General features: G+C 40.1%; 2 protein-coding genes across 6 annotated transcripts; one reads left to right on the top strand and one right to left on the bottom strand.

Annotated features, from left to right (window-relative positions):
- The first annotated feature begins 1872 nt into the window (after positions 1 to 1872).
- LOC110532543 (nuclear envelope integral membrane protein 1) lies at positions 1873 to 6024 on the top strand. Its single transcript, XM_021616531.2, has 9 exons — positions 1873 to 2026; positions 2773 to 2894; positions 3099 to 3318; positions 3414 to 3486; positions 3581 to 3674; positions 3875 to 3989; positions 4138 to 4363; positions 4474 to 4650; positions 4928 to 6024. Exons 1-9 carry the CDS (start codon positions 1933 to 1935, stop codon positions 5106 to 5108), a joined length of 1302 nt encoding a protein of 433 aa, XP_021472206.2. The 5' UTR covers positions 1873 to 1932; the 3' UTR covers positions 5109 to 6024.
- Positions 6025 to 9284: 3260 nt separating this feature from the next.
- On the bottom strand, positions 9285 to 12493 carry LOC110532542 (ORM1-like protein 2). Of its 5 annotated transcripts, none has more exons than XM_021616527.2 (4): positions 12345 to 12482; positions 10567 to 10740; positions 10236 to 10387; positions 9285 to 10077 (listed from the first exon to the last, which is right to left on the bottom strand). In XM_021616527.2, exons 2-4 carry the CDS (start codon positions 10738 to 10740, stop codon positions 9942 to 9944), a joined length of 462 nt encoding a protein of 153 aa, XP_021472202.1. In that variant the 5' UTR covers positions 12345 to 12482; the 3' UTR covers positions 9285 to 9941. The 5 variants fall into 5 exon arrangements, with proteins under 5 accessions (XP_021472202.1, XP_021472203.1, XP_021472205.1 ...); XM_021616528.2 differs by lacking the exon at positions 12345 to 12482 and adding an exon at positions 11786 to 11831; XM_021616530.2 differs by lacking the exon at positions 12345 to 12482 and adding an exon at positions 11766 to 11793.
- Between the last annotated feature and the right edge of the window lie 3445 nt (positions 12494 to 15938).

Here is a 15938-nt window from a genome sequence, read left to right as displayed (position 1 = left end):
CCAGAGGTAACTCATTTCCAGGTTTTAGGACGAGTGAGCTCTACCGAGCTCTATGGTCTTTCATTGACGACCACTTAGGCCTACATTAAAGGACTAATCCGTGGTAGTTACCATCTGAGTTGAGGGACCAACTGGTCAGCACAGGAGCAGAAAATGAAGTGCCTGTGAATAAAGGCCTTTATGTTATGTGATGTGATAATTTACAACATCAAACAGGGATGTGGTAAACTCAGCAAAAAAAATTTATGAATGAACTTCGCCCCTTTTTCAGGACCCTGTCTTTCAAAGATAATTCGTAAAATCCAAATAACTTCACAGATCTTCATTGTAAAGGGTTTAAACACTGATTCCCATGCTTGTTCAATGAACCATAAACAATTAATGAACATGCACCTGTGGAACGGTTGTTAAGACACTAACAGCTTCCCGATGGTAGGCAATTAAGGTCACAGTTATGAAAACTTAGGACACTAAAGAGGCATTTCTACTGACTTTGAAAAACACCAAAAGAAAGATGCCCAGGGTCCCTGCTCATCTGTGTGAACGTGCCTTAGGCATGCTGCAAGGAGGCATGGGGACTGCAAATGTGGCCAGGGCAATAAATTGCAATGTCCGTACTTTGAGACGCCTAAGACAGAGCTACAGGGAGATGGGGCGGACAGCTGATCGTCCTCGCAGTGGCAGACCATGTGTAAAAACACCTGCACAGGATCAGAACATCCCAACATCACACCTGTGGGACAGATACAGGATGGCAACAACAACTGCCCGAGTTACACCAGGAACGCACAATCCCTCCATCAGTGCTCAGACTGTCCGCAATAGGCTGAGAGAGGCTGGACTGAGTGCTTGTAGGCCTGTTGTAAGGCAGGTCCTCACCATACATCACCGGCAACAACTTAGCCTATGGGCATAAACCCACCGCCGCTAGACCAGACAGGACTGGCAAAAAGTGCTCTTCACTGACGAGTCACGGTTTTGTCTCACCTAGGGGTGATGATCGGATTCACGTTTATTGTCGAAGGAATGAGCGTTACACCGAGGCCTGTACTCTGGAGCGGGATCGATTTGGAAGTGGAGGGTCCGTCATGTCCAGGGGCGGTGTGTTACAGCATCATCGGACTGAGCTTGTTGTCATTGCAGGCAATCTCCACGCTATGCGTTACAGGAAATGCATCCTCCTCCCTCATGTGGTACCCTTCCTGCAGGCTCATCCTGATATGAACCTCCAGCATGACAATGTCACCAGCCATACTGCTCGTTCTGTGCATGATGTCCTGCAAGACAGGAATGTCAGTGTTCTGCCTTGGCCAGGCAAGAGCTCAGATCTCAATCCCATTGAGCATGTCCCCCCCACCAGGTGCCTTGGTGGAAGAGTGGGGTAACATCTCACAGCAAGAACTGACAACTCTGGTGTCCATGAGCAGTACTTAATGCAACTGGTGGCCACACCAGATACTGACTGTTACTTTTAATTTGATCCCTTTTGTTCAGGGAGACATTATTCAATGTTTGTTAGTCACGCTTATTAGACGCTGCATCTCTGCCATTGGAAACCGGCACACACTGTCCTTTGTTTGCCTCGCCTGCCGGGCACTGCTTTCCCGCAGTTATTTTAACGTTACGGGGAGGGCCTCCTGTGGCAGAAAGAGACAACCGGAAATGTTGTCATTTCTGGATTGTGATGCATACGAGATTTCTTTCGTATTTATTTCACACAAAGACGTGTGATTTATTTACCTAAATTATTTCAAATAAACTCATCATAATTAGAAAATATACCCCATAATGTCTTATTTCCCATATATATTTTTTTACAAATTCATAAACATTCATGCCATTTTCGCATCTTCAACGTATCGGAACAGTTTACTTATGTGATTGGTTAGTTGTTGTAACAAGAACCATGTGATTTCTATATAGTCGTCTGTCATGGCGGGATTCCTGAAATGGAAAAATGGACCTCTCTCCGAAATAGTTTTTATAATTGTGCTTTTTTGTATATTAAGTACGCCACCAACCTCAGGTAGAGTTGTTTCTAGCTAGGTCATTTTGTTCGGGGAATTTGATAGCCAATATGAAATGTGAGAGGCGAACTTTTCGTTTACGATGAGGCCAGCTAGCGTAGTTACTGTTGTTCTTGAGACCCAAGGCATTAACAAGGCTTATATGAACTGAGCTAGCAAACGTTAACTCTCCCAGGTGAACTATCTAGCCAGTCTGCTAACGTTAGCTAGTCTGTCAGTAGCCAGGTGATTAGACATGAACTAATACATTTTAATTCTAAGAGATTAATTGAAAGTTGAGCTGTTACCAGAAACTAGTTAGCAAGCCAGCTGGTGTCGCCCTTCACTTTCCACAACGTCAGCTTGCTTTTCTAGCTAGTCAGCTAACCTCGTTAGCCAAATAGTTCGTGGTTTATTTCTGGTGGCTCACTAACGTTACATAACCTAGTAGTAACGTTAGTTACCACTTGCTAGTAGTAGTTACTACTAGCTGGATAACTAGCTAAGTCCAGTCCTATGAAAGCCAATGTCCAGCTTTAGTTGGTTTGCTAGCAGATGTGTAAAGCATACAGAAGTTTACTGGTGAATACAGTCCGTGCTGACTTGTGATTTAATATTACTGCATTGTTGAGGAGAGTTTGCTAGCTGGTTAAGCATTTCACTGTACTGCTTATACCTGCTGTATCCTGTGCATTTGACAAATACAATTTGATTTGCTGGATAGTAAATGCACGAAGCTGACCCTAACATCTTATCATTCTCACAGGAAGTAAGATCAACATAGTCAATATCAAAGATGGCCAAGAGTCTGCCAAAACAGGGTCAAATCACTACTGCTATCTCAACCCCATTGTCCCAGGTTGGAAGGAAACATGGACAAGAATCCAGGCAAGAGAACAATTTTTTTCTTCCCAGGTCTATTTGTGCTCTTGTCATGTCCAATGCTAGAGTGACAAAAGGGTTGGCATGATGGCACAAACAGATCGGACCTCAGGGTTCGATGATAAGTCTCTTATTTTAAAGATGTATGTATGTATGTATGTGTGTGTGTGTATTTGGGTGTAGCTAATACTTGTGTTGTATTGCCGATAGGTTCGAGTATGGAGCTCAAAACAGCTGAAGGTAACTGTTGTGGAGGATGAGGAGAAGCTGCAGGAGCTAGAACATTTCAGTGTCTGGGGTCTGGTGCAGTACCTAATGCATGAGCAGACCAATGAAACCACCCTCAGCATCAGCCTGTTCAGCCCAAAGACCTGCTTCAAGATCAAACCCATCGACCCTGTAGCAATATACACTGTAAAGCCCACACGAAGTAAGTAAAGGGAAAGGTGGGGTTGCTTAGTTAGTTACATGTCTATTACCCATTCATTTTGTGTTATCTTTGCTGTCTGTGCTTCACTCCCACAGAGTTCGACATTTTCCTATTTGTGACATTCTTGGCTGGAGTGCTGCTGTTCATCTTTGCTGACTCGCTCAGCAGGTAACTAAATGGATTGTGTTCACATTTTACCCCCTCTATATAAATGACATGGTCCAGATAATATTGGCTATGTTTTTTTGTTGCTATCTAACAGGAGTCAGGTATTCTATTACTCTGCTGGCATGAGCACAGGTATGATTGCCTCCCTCATCATTCTCATCTTCATCATGGCACGGTTTTTGCCAAAGGTAAGAAGTCAAAACTTCTATATCAGTCTCATAGCTAATCACACCCACTACTAACAGTTTGATTTGAACAAAGCAATAACAAGTCAGAGTACCCAGATAGTTAATGTTTTGGTGACCTTTCTGATTTCTATAATGTGTGTGAGAGTCATACAAATATATGTTTAGATTTCACAACCCATATCATCTTTTTCTTTTCTCAGAAAAGCCCATTTTACGTGGTGATAGTTGGTGGCTGGTCCTTCTCTGTTTACGTCATCCAGCTTGTGTTCAGGAACCTGCAGCTGATTCTGAAAGAGCACTGGCACGTGGCTTTTGGTAAATATTGATTGTATTAAACACAATCACAACAAACTCTGAGAACTACATTGCCTCTCAAACTTTTAACATCTGTTATTAGTTCACAACCATTGCTCCAAGTTTGTAATAGGAACAGTTACATGAATTGTTTGTCTGTGTGCCCTAGGCTATGCTGCAGTTGTTGGGTTTATCAGTTTTGCTGTGTGCTATCGTCATGGCCCTCTTGTGGAGGAGAGGAGTATCAATATCCTGTCCTGGACGCTGCAGTTTTTTGGCCTGCTGCTGATCTATGCTGGTATCCAGGTTCAGCAAGTGGCGTTGGCCACCATCATTGCTACATTCTGCTCTAAGAACCTGGAGTACCCTGTTTCATTGCTCCTTCTTGCATGGCAGTAGGTGTTAGTTTGTAGTACTACTCTCCAGGTAACATGTGTACATTCCTGTATTGGTGTCAAGTGACATGTTGTCGGCTGCTGTTATGGTGTACAATCCTCTTGTGCAGTAAGGTCAAGCCAACTCTACGCTGGAAGCCAGAGCCTCGTCGACTGCTGACTGAAGAAGAGTTCCAGAAACAGGGGGAGGAGGAGACGCAACATGCCCTGGAGGAGCTGAGAAAGTACTGCAGCAGTCCAGACTTCAGCACCTGGAAGACAGTCTCTCGACTTCAGTCCCCAAAAAGGTGACAGACCGTTGTTGCATCGAAATACTGACTAATGATGTTCATTCTGCTTTTAATAATCTGGTATTAACCCCTGGTTGTCTGTGCTCTAAACAAGTCAAATGTACATTGGCTACTGCTGGATCGAAAAGCTAGCTTCTGGTCTGGGGGTGATGTTTGTCTTTTTAGGTCAACTAGTCATATAACTGTCTCTTTCCCATTCATTGTTTTAACTAAAAATGTGTGTCAGTGTGGTATAGTAGCTTGGAATAAAGAAAATGCTTTGTCTGATCCACAGGTTTGCAGATTTTGTGGAGGGCTCACCTCACCTGATATCAAATGAGGTTTCTGTGCATGCACAGGAATATGGATCCTTCTTTGAGGATGATTTCTTTGACACGGATGAGGACAATGATGAGGAGAATATGGTGAACGGTTTGAAAAGAGGAGACCTTGGGTGGAATGACAGAGTCTTGTGATGATGCATAGATGGGTGTTTTTCCCTGTAGCAGCAAGGTTGATGGAGCAAAGTGCTGACTGGCCTTTAACCCTCACAGCTCTCCTCCAACCCGAAGACAGGTGTTCATGAATCACCAGGAGATAGTGGAATCTTGGCATTAGTATGCCTGTGAGAATGTCTTGCATCTAAGTTGAGGCATAGATCCTACTGTAGATTGCTGATGGCAACCACCAGTTTTGTAAATTGACACTTAAAGCCAGGCCCTGAGTGCAATGTACTGAACTGAAAATGTAAATCTAATTCATGTGGAGAACTCCCTCGAGTTAGGGGCATATTTATAAAGTTTGGATTTATCCCAGTGTTTTAATTTCAGCTGAGAAACTTGACCGCAGGGGTATACTACAAAGCAGGATTAATGAGGTAGCTAGCTAACATTGATAAACAAGCAGAAATAACTAGATTTTCGATTTCATTAAGAAAGCTAAGCTTGGGTACAGTATGGGTTTTGGTTATTGAGTCAATTAGACAATGCACATTTCATGCTAGTCTTTCTAAAAAAATAAAGTTATATCAGAATATTCTTGCAAATCAGCTTGCTAAGTCATTCGTCAAGTTTATGAAGACTAAGAATGTTTGGCATTTCATTTTCTGGGAGCAATGACCGAACATTATTTTGCTATCTTTCCTCATTAGTAAATGGCCAGGGCACAATTTTGGAGATGTTTTAATGTAAAAATGTTTTCTTGGTCTTATTTTTGATGTTAAATAACTGACTTTTTGCGTTGTGAAACGCGTTGACGTAAACAGGAAATGATTTCATAGCTGACATCTGTTGGGAATAAGTTAGTATACTGAGCAAAAATATAAATGCAACAACTATAACCATTTTACTGAGTTACAGTTCATATCATGAAATAAGTCAATTGAAATAAATTCATTAGCCCCTCTGCTATGGATTTCACATGACTGGTCAGGGGTGCAGCCATGGGTGGGCTGCTTGAGAGCCAGGCCCAGCCAATCCGTGTTAGTTTTTCCCTACAAATGGGATATATTACGGACAGAAATACACCTCAGTTTCATCAGCTGTCCGGGTGGCTGGTCCCAGACAATCCTGAAGTTGAAGGAGCCAGATGTGGAGGTCCTGGGCTGGCATGGTTACACGTGGTCTGCGGTTGTGAGGCCGATTGGACATACTGCCAGAGTCTCTAAAACAATGTTGGAGGTGGCTTATGGTAGAGAGATCAGCATTCAATTCTCTGGCAACAACTCAGGTGGACATTCCTGCAGTCAGCATGCCAATTGTACACTCCCTCAAAACATCTGTGGTGTTGTGTGACAAAACTGCCCATTTTAGAGTGGCCTTTTATTGTCCCCAGCACAAGTTCCACCTGTGTAGTGATCATGCTGTTTAATGAGCTTCTTGATAAGTCACACCTGTCAGGTGGATGGATTCTCTTGGCAAAGGAGAAATGCTCACTAAAAGGGATGTAACCAAATTTGTGCACAGAATTTGAGAGAAATAAGATTTTTGTGCATATGGAAAATTTCTGGGATCTTTTATTTCAGCTCATGAAACATGGGACCAACACTTTACATGTTGTGTTTACATATTTGTTCAGTGTATTTTGGTATTTGAAGCAGCATGTTAACAGCCATTGATTGAGTATGTGTGTGTGTGTGTGTGTGTATATATAATATATATATATATACTCATGTTTAAGGATACCATTTATATATGTAATGTTTAAGGATATCATTGCAAGTAGTTTAATCGTTCTTTGACGTGTGTGACACATCACAAAATGGTTGTTAGTTATTTTTAACTTGAATCTTTTTTCTTGTTTTATTTGTACTGAGATTTCTAGGTTTCATACCACAAGCATTGCCTTTATTTTATTTTTATTTTAGACAAAACGTGTTGAAATGGATAATATTTTTTATACTGTGAGATATTGTACTTTAGTATCCTGGCTGCAATTCTGTATTATGTTGTGTAATTTGTCTTGCATATACCTATACAGATCTGGGCCAAAGCTTCTCAGTAGGAGTGCTGATCTAGGATCAGGACCACCCTGTCCATCTTGTTCTTTATCAACTAAAAGGTTGAAACTGTAAATAATCATGTGGATGTTAATAAATTCATGATATTGTAAAACGCCACTTAATCTTGAGACATTTCCACTAGCCTGTTGCCTGTAGAAGGGGAATACAGAGTAGAAAACCCTCAAAAGAATGATGTAGTCTGTATGAGTTATGTTGAAACTACTCTACACAAACAACAGCGGGTGCAATATACCTTTTCTTTATCTATATACTGTGTACTTCAGTTTTCTGGTTTGATTACTTGCAGCATAGACGTATCTTTACCCACCTAATTTTATTTCAGTGGTTCTCAAGCTTCTCTAGGACAGTTACATGAAATCCCCCAAGTTTTACTGATGAGTAAGTGCACAGATTTCTGAAAATGATGTCCAAACTGAATATTTTATTTTATAATTTGGGGAAAATATCTCTAGTTTTATAAGGAGTTGTGGTTTCATAGAAACCATAAAGGAACATCCAGGAACATGCAGCTTTATTTGAAACTTCTAGGATACTTCAGACAAAAACCTATACTCAGAAATTCTGTCAATAATGATGGAAATCTGTGTCTAACAATGCTATTTATATCCATAGTCAATACCGGCGTGGTGATTTTTGCATGTAGTAGTTCAAAGGCATGCATCAAATCAATGGTTGTAAAATAAAAAAACTGGAAGTAGAACCATTTTCGAGTACCTATTGCTTTATTAGCTGGTTTTAGGGTAAATGATTGGCTAATCATCAGGTAATATGGTTGTAAATGGAGATATCTACATGTATCTGGTCAGTGGTGGAAAAAGTACTCAATTGTCATACTTGAGTAAAAGTAAAGATACCTTAATAGAAAAAGACTAAAGTAAAAGTGTCACCCAGTAAAAAAATACTTGAGTAAAGGTCAAAGTATCTCGTTTTAAACATACTTAAGTACAGTGGTGAAAAAAGTACTCAATTGTCATACTTGAACAAAAGTAAATGCAACCAGACAGCCCAAATGTTATTTTTTATTTTTTACAGACGGGCACACTCCAACACTCAGACATAATTTACAAACACAATATTTGTGTTAAGTCCGCCAGATCAGAGGAAGTAGGGATGACAACGCATTATATTGATAGGTGTGTAAATTGGACGATATTGCTGTCCTGTCTGAACATTTGAAATGTAATGAGTACTTTTGGGTTTCAGGGAAAATGTATGGGTGGCAAAAGTACATATTTCCTTTAGGAATGTAGTGGAGTAAAAGTAGTCAAAATATATACAGTAAAGATACCCCCAAAAACTACTTAAGTAAAAATACTTTAAAGTACTACTTAAGTACTTTACACCCCTGTATATGGTATCCAGGAGGTATGGCTACTTGGTATCAGGCTGATATTCAAAGATGACTAGGGTCATCATTGGGTATCCTCTGGTATTTTGGGACAAACATCCCCGCTTGTCTAACTCTAATTTCTACCTTGACAGCCTTCAACATTACCAGGTTTTCATTATGGATTCCTGTTAGCTGCAATTCACAAGCCAGGTGGTGCAACACTTTTGATTTACACTACCTTTGAAAATGTGACCCAGGTTTAAAAAAATGGTATGTTTGACAGCATAGTCAAATTATTATCCAAGACACCATTTCCCCTATGCTACTTCCCCCAGAAGAGAGCAAGCACACCACCTAACCTCATCACTCCAATGAAAACATGGTCATAGTCTTGGGGGGGGGGGGGGGGGGGCATCCCTCCAGTCTATCAGCACATCATAGGAATTGGTATATTCCTCCACACAGGCCTCATATAAAGTGTGTGGAGTTCCCCAGAATCCTCACAGCCACGCCTACACAGGTAATCTGAGAATTTACATGATGGTCTGACCCCTCAGTCCCCTGCAACGTCACTTTACTCCTGTGCTGCTGTTGTCACTCACTGCTGAACACTCCCCTTAGGTTTCACACTTGGAGCATTATGGAATTAGATGAGAACAATCAATGCAACAATTTTCTTTGTCTTGGGTGTATCTATTAATTTGCTACACTTGTGTTTGTACACAAAATGACAATGATGTATGCCCCGGGATGTACCCCAAATTTCCATACAAAGTATTTAGATTTACACTGACAAATCAATCCTGATATTGAAAGTTTATTATTAGACACTATAATTTATTGAGAATGCTCACATGGACATTGACCTCCAATAAGTGTCATCACATGGATTGATTGTTACCAAACTAAATGGAAAAAATGTATCAGCCAAGTGAAACATTTAAGGCACTGCAAAGACTGGCAACATTCAATTTGTATGACATCCAACATTAGATTTATATAGATGCCACTATCCTAAACTATGTAATCACACATTCCAATGTGTGGACATATACAAGTCATCCTATAAAGACTTAGGTTTGAAGGTGATGACGTTCACAATATAGCTCTTTCTAGAAACCAACGTCAAATACATGTCATCTGACAAAAAGAGAAAGTAATGGTTTGAGGATACAAGCACATTGCACACATACATCATGAATGTCATATAACGAAAATAAATTAAATGAAATAAAGCAGAGGCACTCAGTAACTCTTAATCATATAGCTTGGCGTTCAGTGCATTTTGGTTCTTTGTTTTTAGTCACAGAGCGAAAATGAACTGTGCAATAAAAACAACAATGCCCTTCAAACAGCTCATAAAGTTACCAAACATTTCTTATTCACTTCCGCCTCTGGACCTCACAAGTAAAGTACACATAAATAGAATATAAATCTGATATTATCCACCTGTGTTAGTCAATACCTATTGATCCCAAATATTCGTACTCCATGGAACAGGGGCAGCTTTGGAAGGAGGACGCTGAGGAGAGAGCCTGTATTGACCAGGAAATGTGTGGCATCGTACTTGGTGTAGAAACTGGCAAGAATATACCTGAAGAATTAACAGCTAGTTTAGGGTTATTATTCAATGCTCATAACAAACAAGGATGCAATAATTAAATAGTTACTCTTCCACATTAATTTATCATTGCAAGCCATAAGGAAAACTTAACATAACAAAATCTAGTATGTACAGATTTTCAGTCTTACAGCACAATGGGTGAGATGGTGAGGAATTTGCGTGAGGATGTAAACTGAATGCCGTAGTCCATCTGTTCCCAGTGTGTGAGTAGGCGAGCTTTGCCCTGGTCCGGTGTCTCAAAAGGAGTGCCCTTTACCGTGTGCAGAAATAAGTACATCACCTGTGGTGGACAGATCACGCATAAACACACCTCTATTAGATCAACAGACACACTCATTAGTCATTACAATGTCATAATACAAGCCCTCATTTTTCATTATGTAGTTGAAATAGAAATGTATTTAAATTAGAACATTTGATTGGAAAAATGATAAACAAACTATAAATACTTGGGCTGACCAAATTATGGATGACATTTGTGAGGGTCCAGACAAGAGGCACCGTGAGGACAGGGATGCTCAACAGGACGACGTGCAGCACGGTGACCAACAACAGGTAGGCCAGCCAGATCCCTCTGCTGTTCATCACCCTCGTGTTGGGGTTTACCTCACTGTGAGCCACGCCCACATTCATCTTGAGGGAACGGGAGGATTACACATGATGAGCATTGGACATTGAAGCTTGATACAGGCTTGATACAGAAAACATTGATGCTTAATAGAGGAAAGGAATCTAAAGGAACTGGGCCTATGGCTTGTCCCTCGCCAGATAATGGTGTTAACAGAAAATCTAGAATTAAATTATCCTAAAATGTTACAAAATAAAAGGAGAATGAGTACATAATTTGCATATTTCACAGAGTTCCCTCAACTACTCATTTCACAGATCACAACAAGAGAAGATGTCAGATACAGAAAGTTGATGTCAAGGGGAAGTAGAAATCTAGCCTAGTTCTCATTCCCAGTAAGCCACTAGGCCAGGTGAGTGACCATATTTGATTGCATACTATTATTGTAGGTAGCTAGCTATTAACATTTTGTAAATATTTTCCAATTCCAATCAAAGTGGATTTGGGAAACTGAGAATTCCAGAAATTTTGCCACTGATCCCCACAGCCATAATGCTTCCCTCACAGACTAATTAAGATAAGTCTAAAACTAACGTTAGCTAATACCTTGTTGTGAATATATAGCAAGTGGGTCTAGCTTTGACTCATCTGACTAAGTAGCTCAAGCAACTTTAGGCCTGATTTGGCCATTACACTCGGGTCGTCACTAGTTACCACAGCCACAAAGTCATAAACCCAGCCTATTTCTACAGCTGATCTTCTTAAAATATGATTCTTAACCGTAACCACACTGCTAACATTATGCCAAACCCTAACCTTCAATTAAGACCAAAAAGCTCTTTCTTGTTTTCATGGATCTTTACGATATAGACGAGTTTAACTACTGGAAACACTACAGTCGATTAACTGGCTAAACTAGCTAACGTTACTAGCTAGCTAACTAAATAACAACAGTTGTTTGCGCCGTGAAAACGTAGATGCATCTGAAAAATCTACTTACTTAATCTACAGATTCTGTCAACTCATGTGCTAATCCATTACATTTAGCATTTTATATCAAACTTTCCTGACAATGTAGCTAGAAACTCACCTAGCTAGTTAGAAACTCACCTTATGTTGTAACCAGGAAATCCCTAAACATGTTCAACCCCGCCCCTGTTCGTTTTGGATTAGCTTTAATGGTTCCACGTCATTTATCATAAATCTTCCGTTATAATAACGTTATTATGAGTGGACAGAAAATCCAAATATACATTAAACATATTTTTACCCAATGTTAAAAGGGAAAAAGAAAATACAAAATCATTGTATTCAAATGGTGGTTGTTGATAATATTTTAAAATAAAACGATCCCCCTTGTCCTCTGTTGCCCTACCAAACATTTCATAGTCCATCTATTTAAACAAATATAGGCTATTAAAAGTGTAGTTCTGAGTGTAAAATGTGAAACGGGGACTCAGGTAGCAAAAAGAACCATCATTGGGACAGCACACAGATGATTTCTGTGAGCGCTGGTGTGCCATCCTGAACAAATGCTCTATTGATTTAATGACATTAATTGTTGAAGAAGGATTTTATTGAAATGGATAACACGATTAAAGACAAACGCACAGCTCTACAAATAGCTGTTAATGATGATGGCATATTCAATGAACTGATGAAAACTTACCAAGCGCTCCAGGACAAGTTGTCTACAGAAATAAAGTAACTTAAAATCAAGAATTTCAACCAAGACAAAAAAGACAATGCCGATGGCAAAGTCTACTTCTGGAGAAACCCTGACAAAAGAGGTCCTGCTCCCCCTCTCCATGACAGACGCAGGAGGAATGCCGCTTACTTCGATCCACCCTTGTCTGATCAACGCTCTACAACCAGCGCCTCATCGGCTTCCAGTGGTAGTTTTTTATTCAACGAGAGACTGGACGGACGGAAGGGCGGAGGTGGCCGCAGGCACGCGCATCGACGAGATTCCGCACCAGACGGGGTAAGAAGAAACGACTATCAGAGGCAGAGGAGACCGTTCATACGGTCCCAGAACCCACGGGACTGAGTGTCTTTAATTTATCAAGCAAGATATTGAGCCCTGCCCATGTCTCTTTGCTTAATAAAGGGTTATCTTTTGTGCCTACAACCCAGTGCAACGATTTTGATGTTAAGGTAGACATGTTTAAGTGTTTTAGAAACATCCGTTTAAGGGAATACTTTAGCTCCCCTAATTCTGACACTTCTATTGAACCAGTAGGTTGCTCTCCTACACATACTCCGACTCCTTTTAGAAGCAAGAGTTATTTTATACCTCCAGCCAATCGCAATCACTCTATATTGCAGAATTGTGGGAAATGATGTTGAACATCTCCTTAAGAATAAACAGGGGTCCAGATCTTTCCATAATTTACCTAAGGATGAAAAACAAGCTTTGCTTGATTTACAATCCGATACGTCAGTCCTTATTCGTCCTGCTGATAAGGGTGGGTCGGTTGTACTCATGGATAGGACAGTTTATGTACATGAGTGTCATAGACAGCTGCTTGACAACACCTTTTACAAGAAACTCAGAAGTGACCCTACTTCCCAATTTTAGAATACTATCTTTACTGTCCTAGATGTGTATTTAAGTTCTGGTCAGATAACCAAAAAAGAACATGTTTTTTTGGCTATTCAACACCCTAAAATTGTCACTTTCTATACGCCGAAATTACACAAGAATGTTACACAACCTCCAGAGCGCCCTATTGTAGCGGGCATTGATGCAGTAACGGCCCCTCTATCTACTACTGTTGACTTTTTTTTATTAGACCACTCGCAGAACAGCTCCCCTCCTTTGTAAAGGACACCAGCAGTATGATCTCTATCATTGAATCTCTTGATCCTCTCCCTGAGAATACCTTGTTAGTTACTTTTGATGTTGAGTCGTTATACACAAATATTCCACACGAGGGCGGTATTGAAGCTATGGAACATTTTCTTCTGCAACGTGACCCTAAAGAACTACCTTCCAGTGCATGCATTATAATATTGGCTGAAATAGTACTCACGCATAACTATTTCATGTTTCTAAATGGTTTCTTTATACAGACGAATGATACTGCTATGGGATCCCCCATGGCTCATAACTATGCTAATTTGTATGTGGGTTACATGGAGAAACAGTCTATTTTCAATCCTCTCAAAAATGTTTTCTTGCCTCACATCAATATTTGGAAACGGTATATTGATGATATTTTTGTTCTATGGAGGGGTGATGCAAAACAGCTCCAGGCATTCTATGCTTTTCTTAACTCCTGTTCTGATCATTTGAGATTTACTATGCAATCTGACACACGTCAAATCAGTTTTCTTGATCTTCTGATCTTGTGTGAAGATAATGTTCTATACACTGATCTTTACAGGAAGCCTACTGATCGTAACAGTTTGTTGAGGGCTGATAGTTGTCACCCACTTCCCTTGAAAAATAGTTTGCCCTACAGCCAATTCTGTCGAATCAAAATAATTTGCAAAAAACAATCACATTTCGACAGAAATATGGCTGAGACGCAAAGAAAGTTCAAGGAGAGGGGCTACAAGAATGATCAGATTAATATTGCCATTGAGAAAATTCAAAACAAAACGAGACATGACCTTTTTCAAGGTCAGTCTCGCAAAAAGACGCTTTCTTGTGTTCTAACTACCCGCTATTCAAAGTGCTCTGAACAAATAAAGGGAATTGTTCACAAACATTGGCACATCCTAAAATCCGATGATAGTCTCGGTAATGTGTTTTCGGACCTTCCCTTGGTCGTATTCTCGCTGGGCAGAAATCTCAGAGACCAATTAGTACACTCTGATTTACCACCCCAAAATAATTTGATAATTTATTATTAAACGAGAGGCTGCCTGGATCTTTAACTTAAAGACCCTTGCGCCCTTCGGTCTCAACGTAGACTTTGATCTGAAACCATTCTTGTGATTATTGTGACTTTGCCATTGTAATTGTTTGTAAACTTATGTAGTCAAATTAATCTATGATCGTATGCTATCCATTTGTTGTTTGCATGCTGTTCTTTGTATGACATTTTAATATTTGATAATTAACCGATGATATTAGGCCACTCTTGGCCATGATTACAGACACCTGTGTCTTTCGACACTACATAAACGAGTCATCCCGCAGTGTTTGTGACTATACCCTGATGAAGATAGCTTGGCTGTCGAAACGTTGGTAATTAAATGTTTGCATCTGAGCTCCTAGTGTGCGGCTCTCTTTTATTTTCACATGTTCTACTCCGCTAGCCAGCACCTCGCCTAAATAGGTGTTCTACTCCGCTAGCCAGCACCTCGCCTTAATAGGTGTTCCACTCCGCTAGCCAGCACCTCGCCTTAATAGGTGTTCCACTCCGCTAGCCAGCACCTCGCCTTAATAGGTGTTCCACTCCGCTAGCCAGCACCTCGCCTTAATAGGTGTGCGTTTCTTTTTCTTCTAGATCGTTCCGAGTGTAAAATGTGCCTCACAATATGCTACTGGTATTCTAAATATTAATTCAGATGTAATGCAAAAATATATATACTTTTGCTGAACCATGAAATGTGCATCTAAAAGCTTTTGTTTCCATAAAACCGGTATGTCAATCTGCTTTTTAACTAGCCCTGTTTCTTTTGTTTCCATAAAACCGGTATGTCAATCTGCTTTTTAACTAGCCCTGTTTCTTTTGTTTCCATAAAACCGGTATGTCAATCTGCTTTTTAACTAGCCCTGTTTCTTTTGTTTCCATAAAACCGGTATGTCAATCTGCTTTTTAACTAGCCCTGTTTCTTTTGTTTCCATGAAACCGGTATGTCAATCTTCTTTTTAACTAGCCCTGTTTCTTTTGTTTCCATAAAACCGGTATGTCAATCTGCTTTTTAACTAGCCCTGTTTCTTTTGTTTCCATGAAACCGGTATGTCAATCTGCTTTTTAACTAGCCCTGTTTCTTTTGTTTCCATAAAACCGGTATGTCAATCTGTTTTTTAACTAGCCCTGTTTCTTTTGTTTCCATAAAACCGGTATGTCAATCTGCTTTTTAACTAGCCCTGTTTCTTTTGTTTCCATAAAACCAGTATGTCAATCTGATTTTTAACTAGCCCTGTTTAGAGATCTGCCCATTCAACGAAGGGAGGAGTCATAAACCAAACTTCCTTGTATTCGTTCTCTCATGTGCACTGAGTGCACGTTCCTTTTTTTGGGAAAGTGAGTACAACATTCCGTAATGTCAACATTACGTAATCATTATTTGACGGAATTGTAGT

Source organism: Oncorhynchus mykiss, chromosome 9 (genome assembly GCF_013265735.2).
Source record: "Oncorhynchus mykiss isolate Arlee chromosome 9, USDA_OmykA_1.1, whole genome shotgun sequence".
Lineage (NCBI taxonomy): Eukaryota > Metazoa > Chordata > Actinopteri > Salmoniformes > Salmonidae > Oncorhynchus > Oncorhynchus mykiss.
The sequence above is the reverse complement of the archived record's forward strand: the minus strand, read 5'-3'. Positions and strand labels throughout refer to the sequence as shown.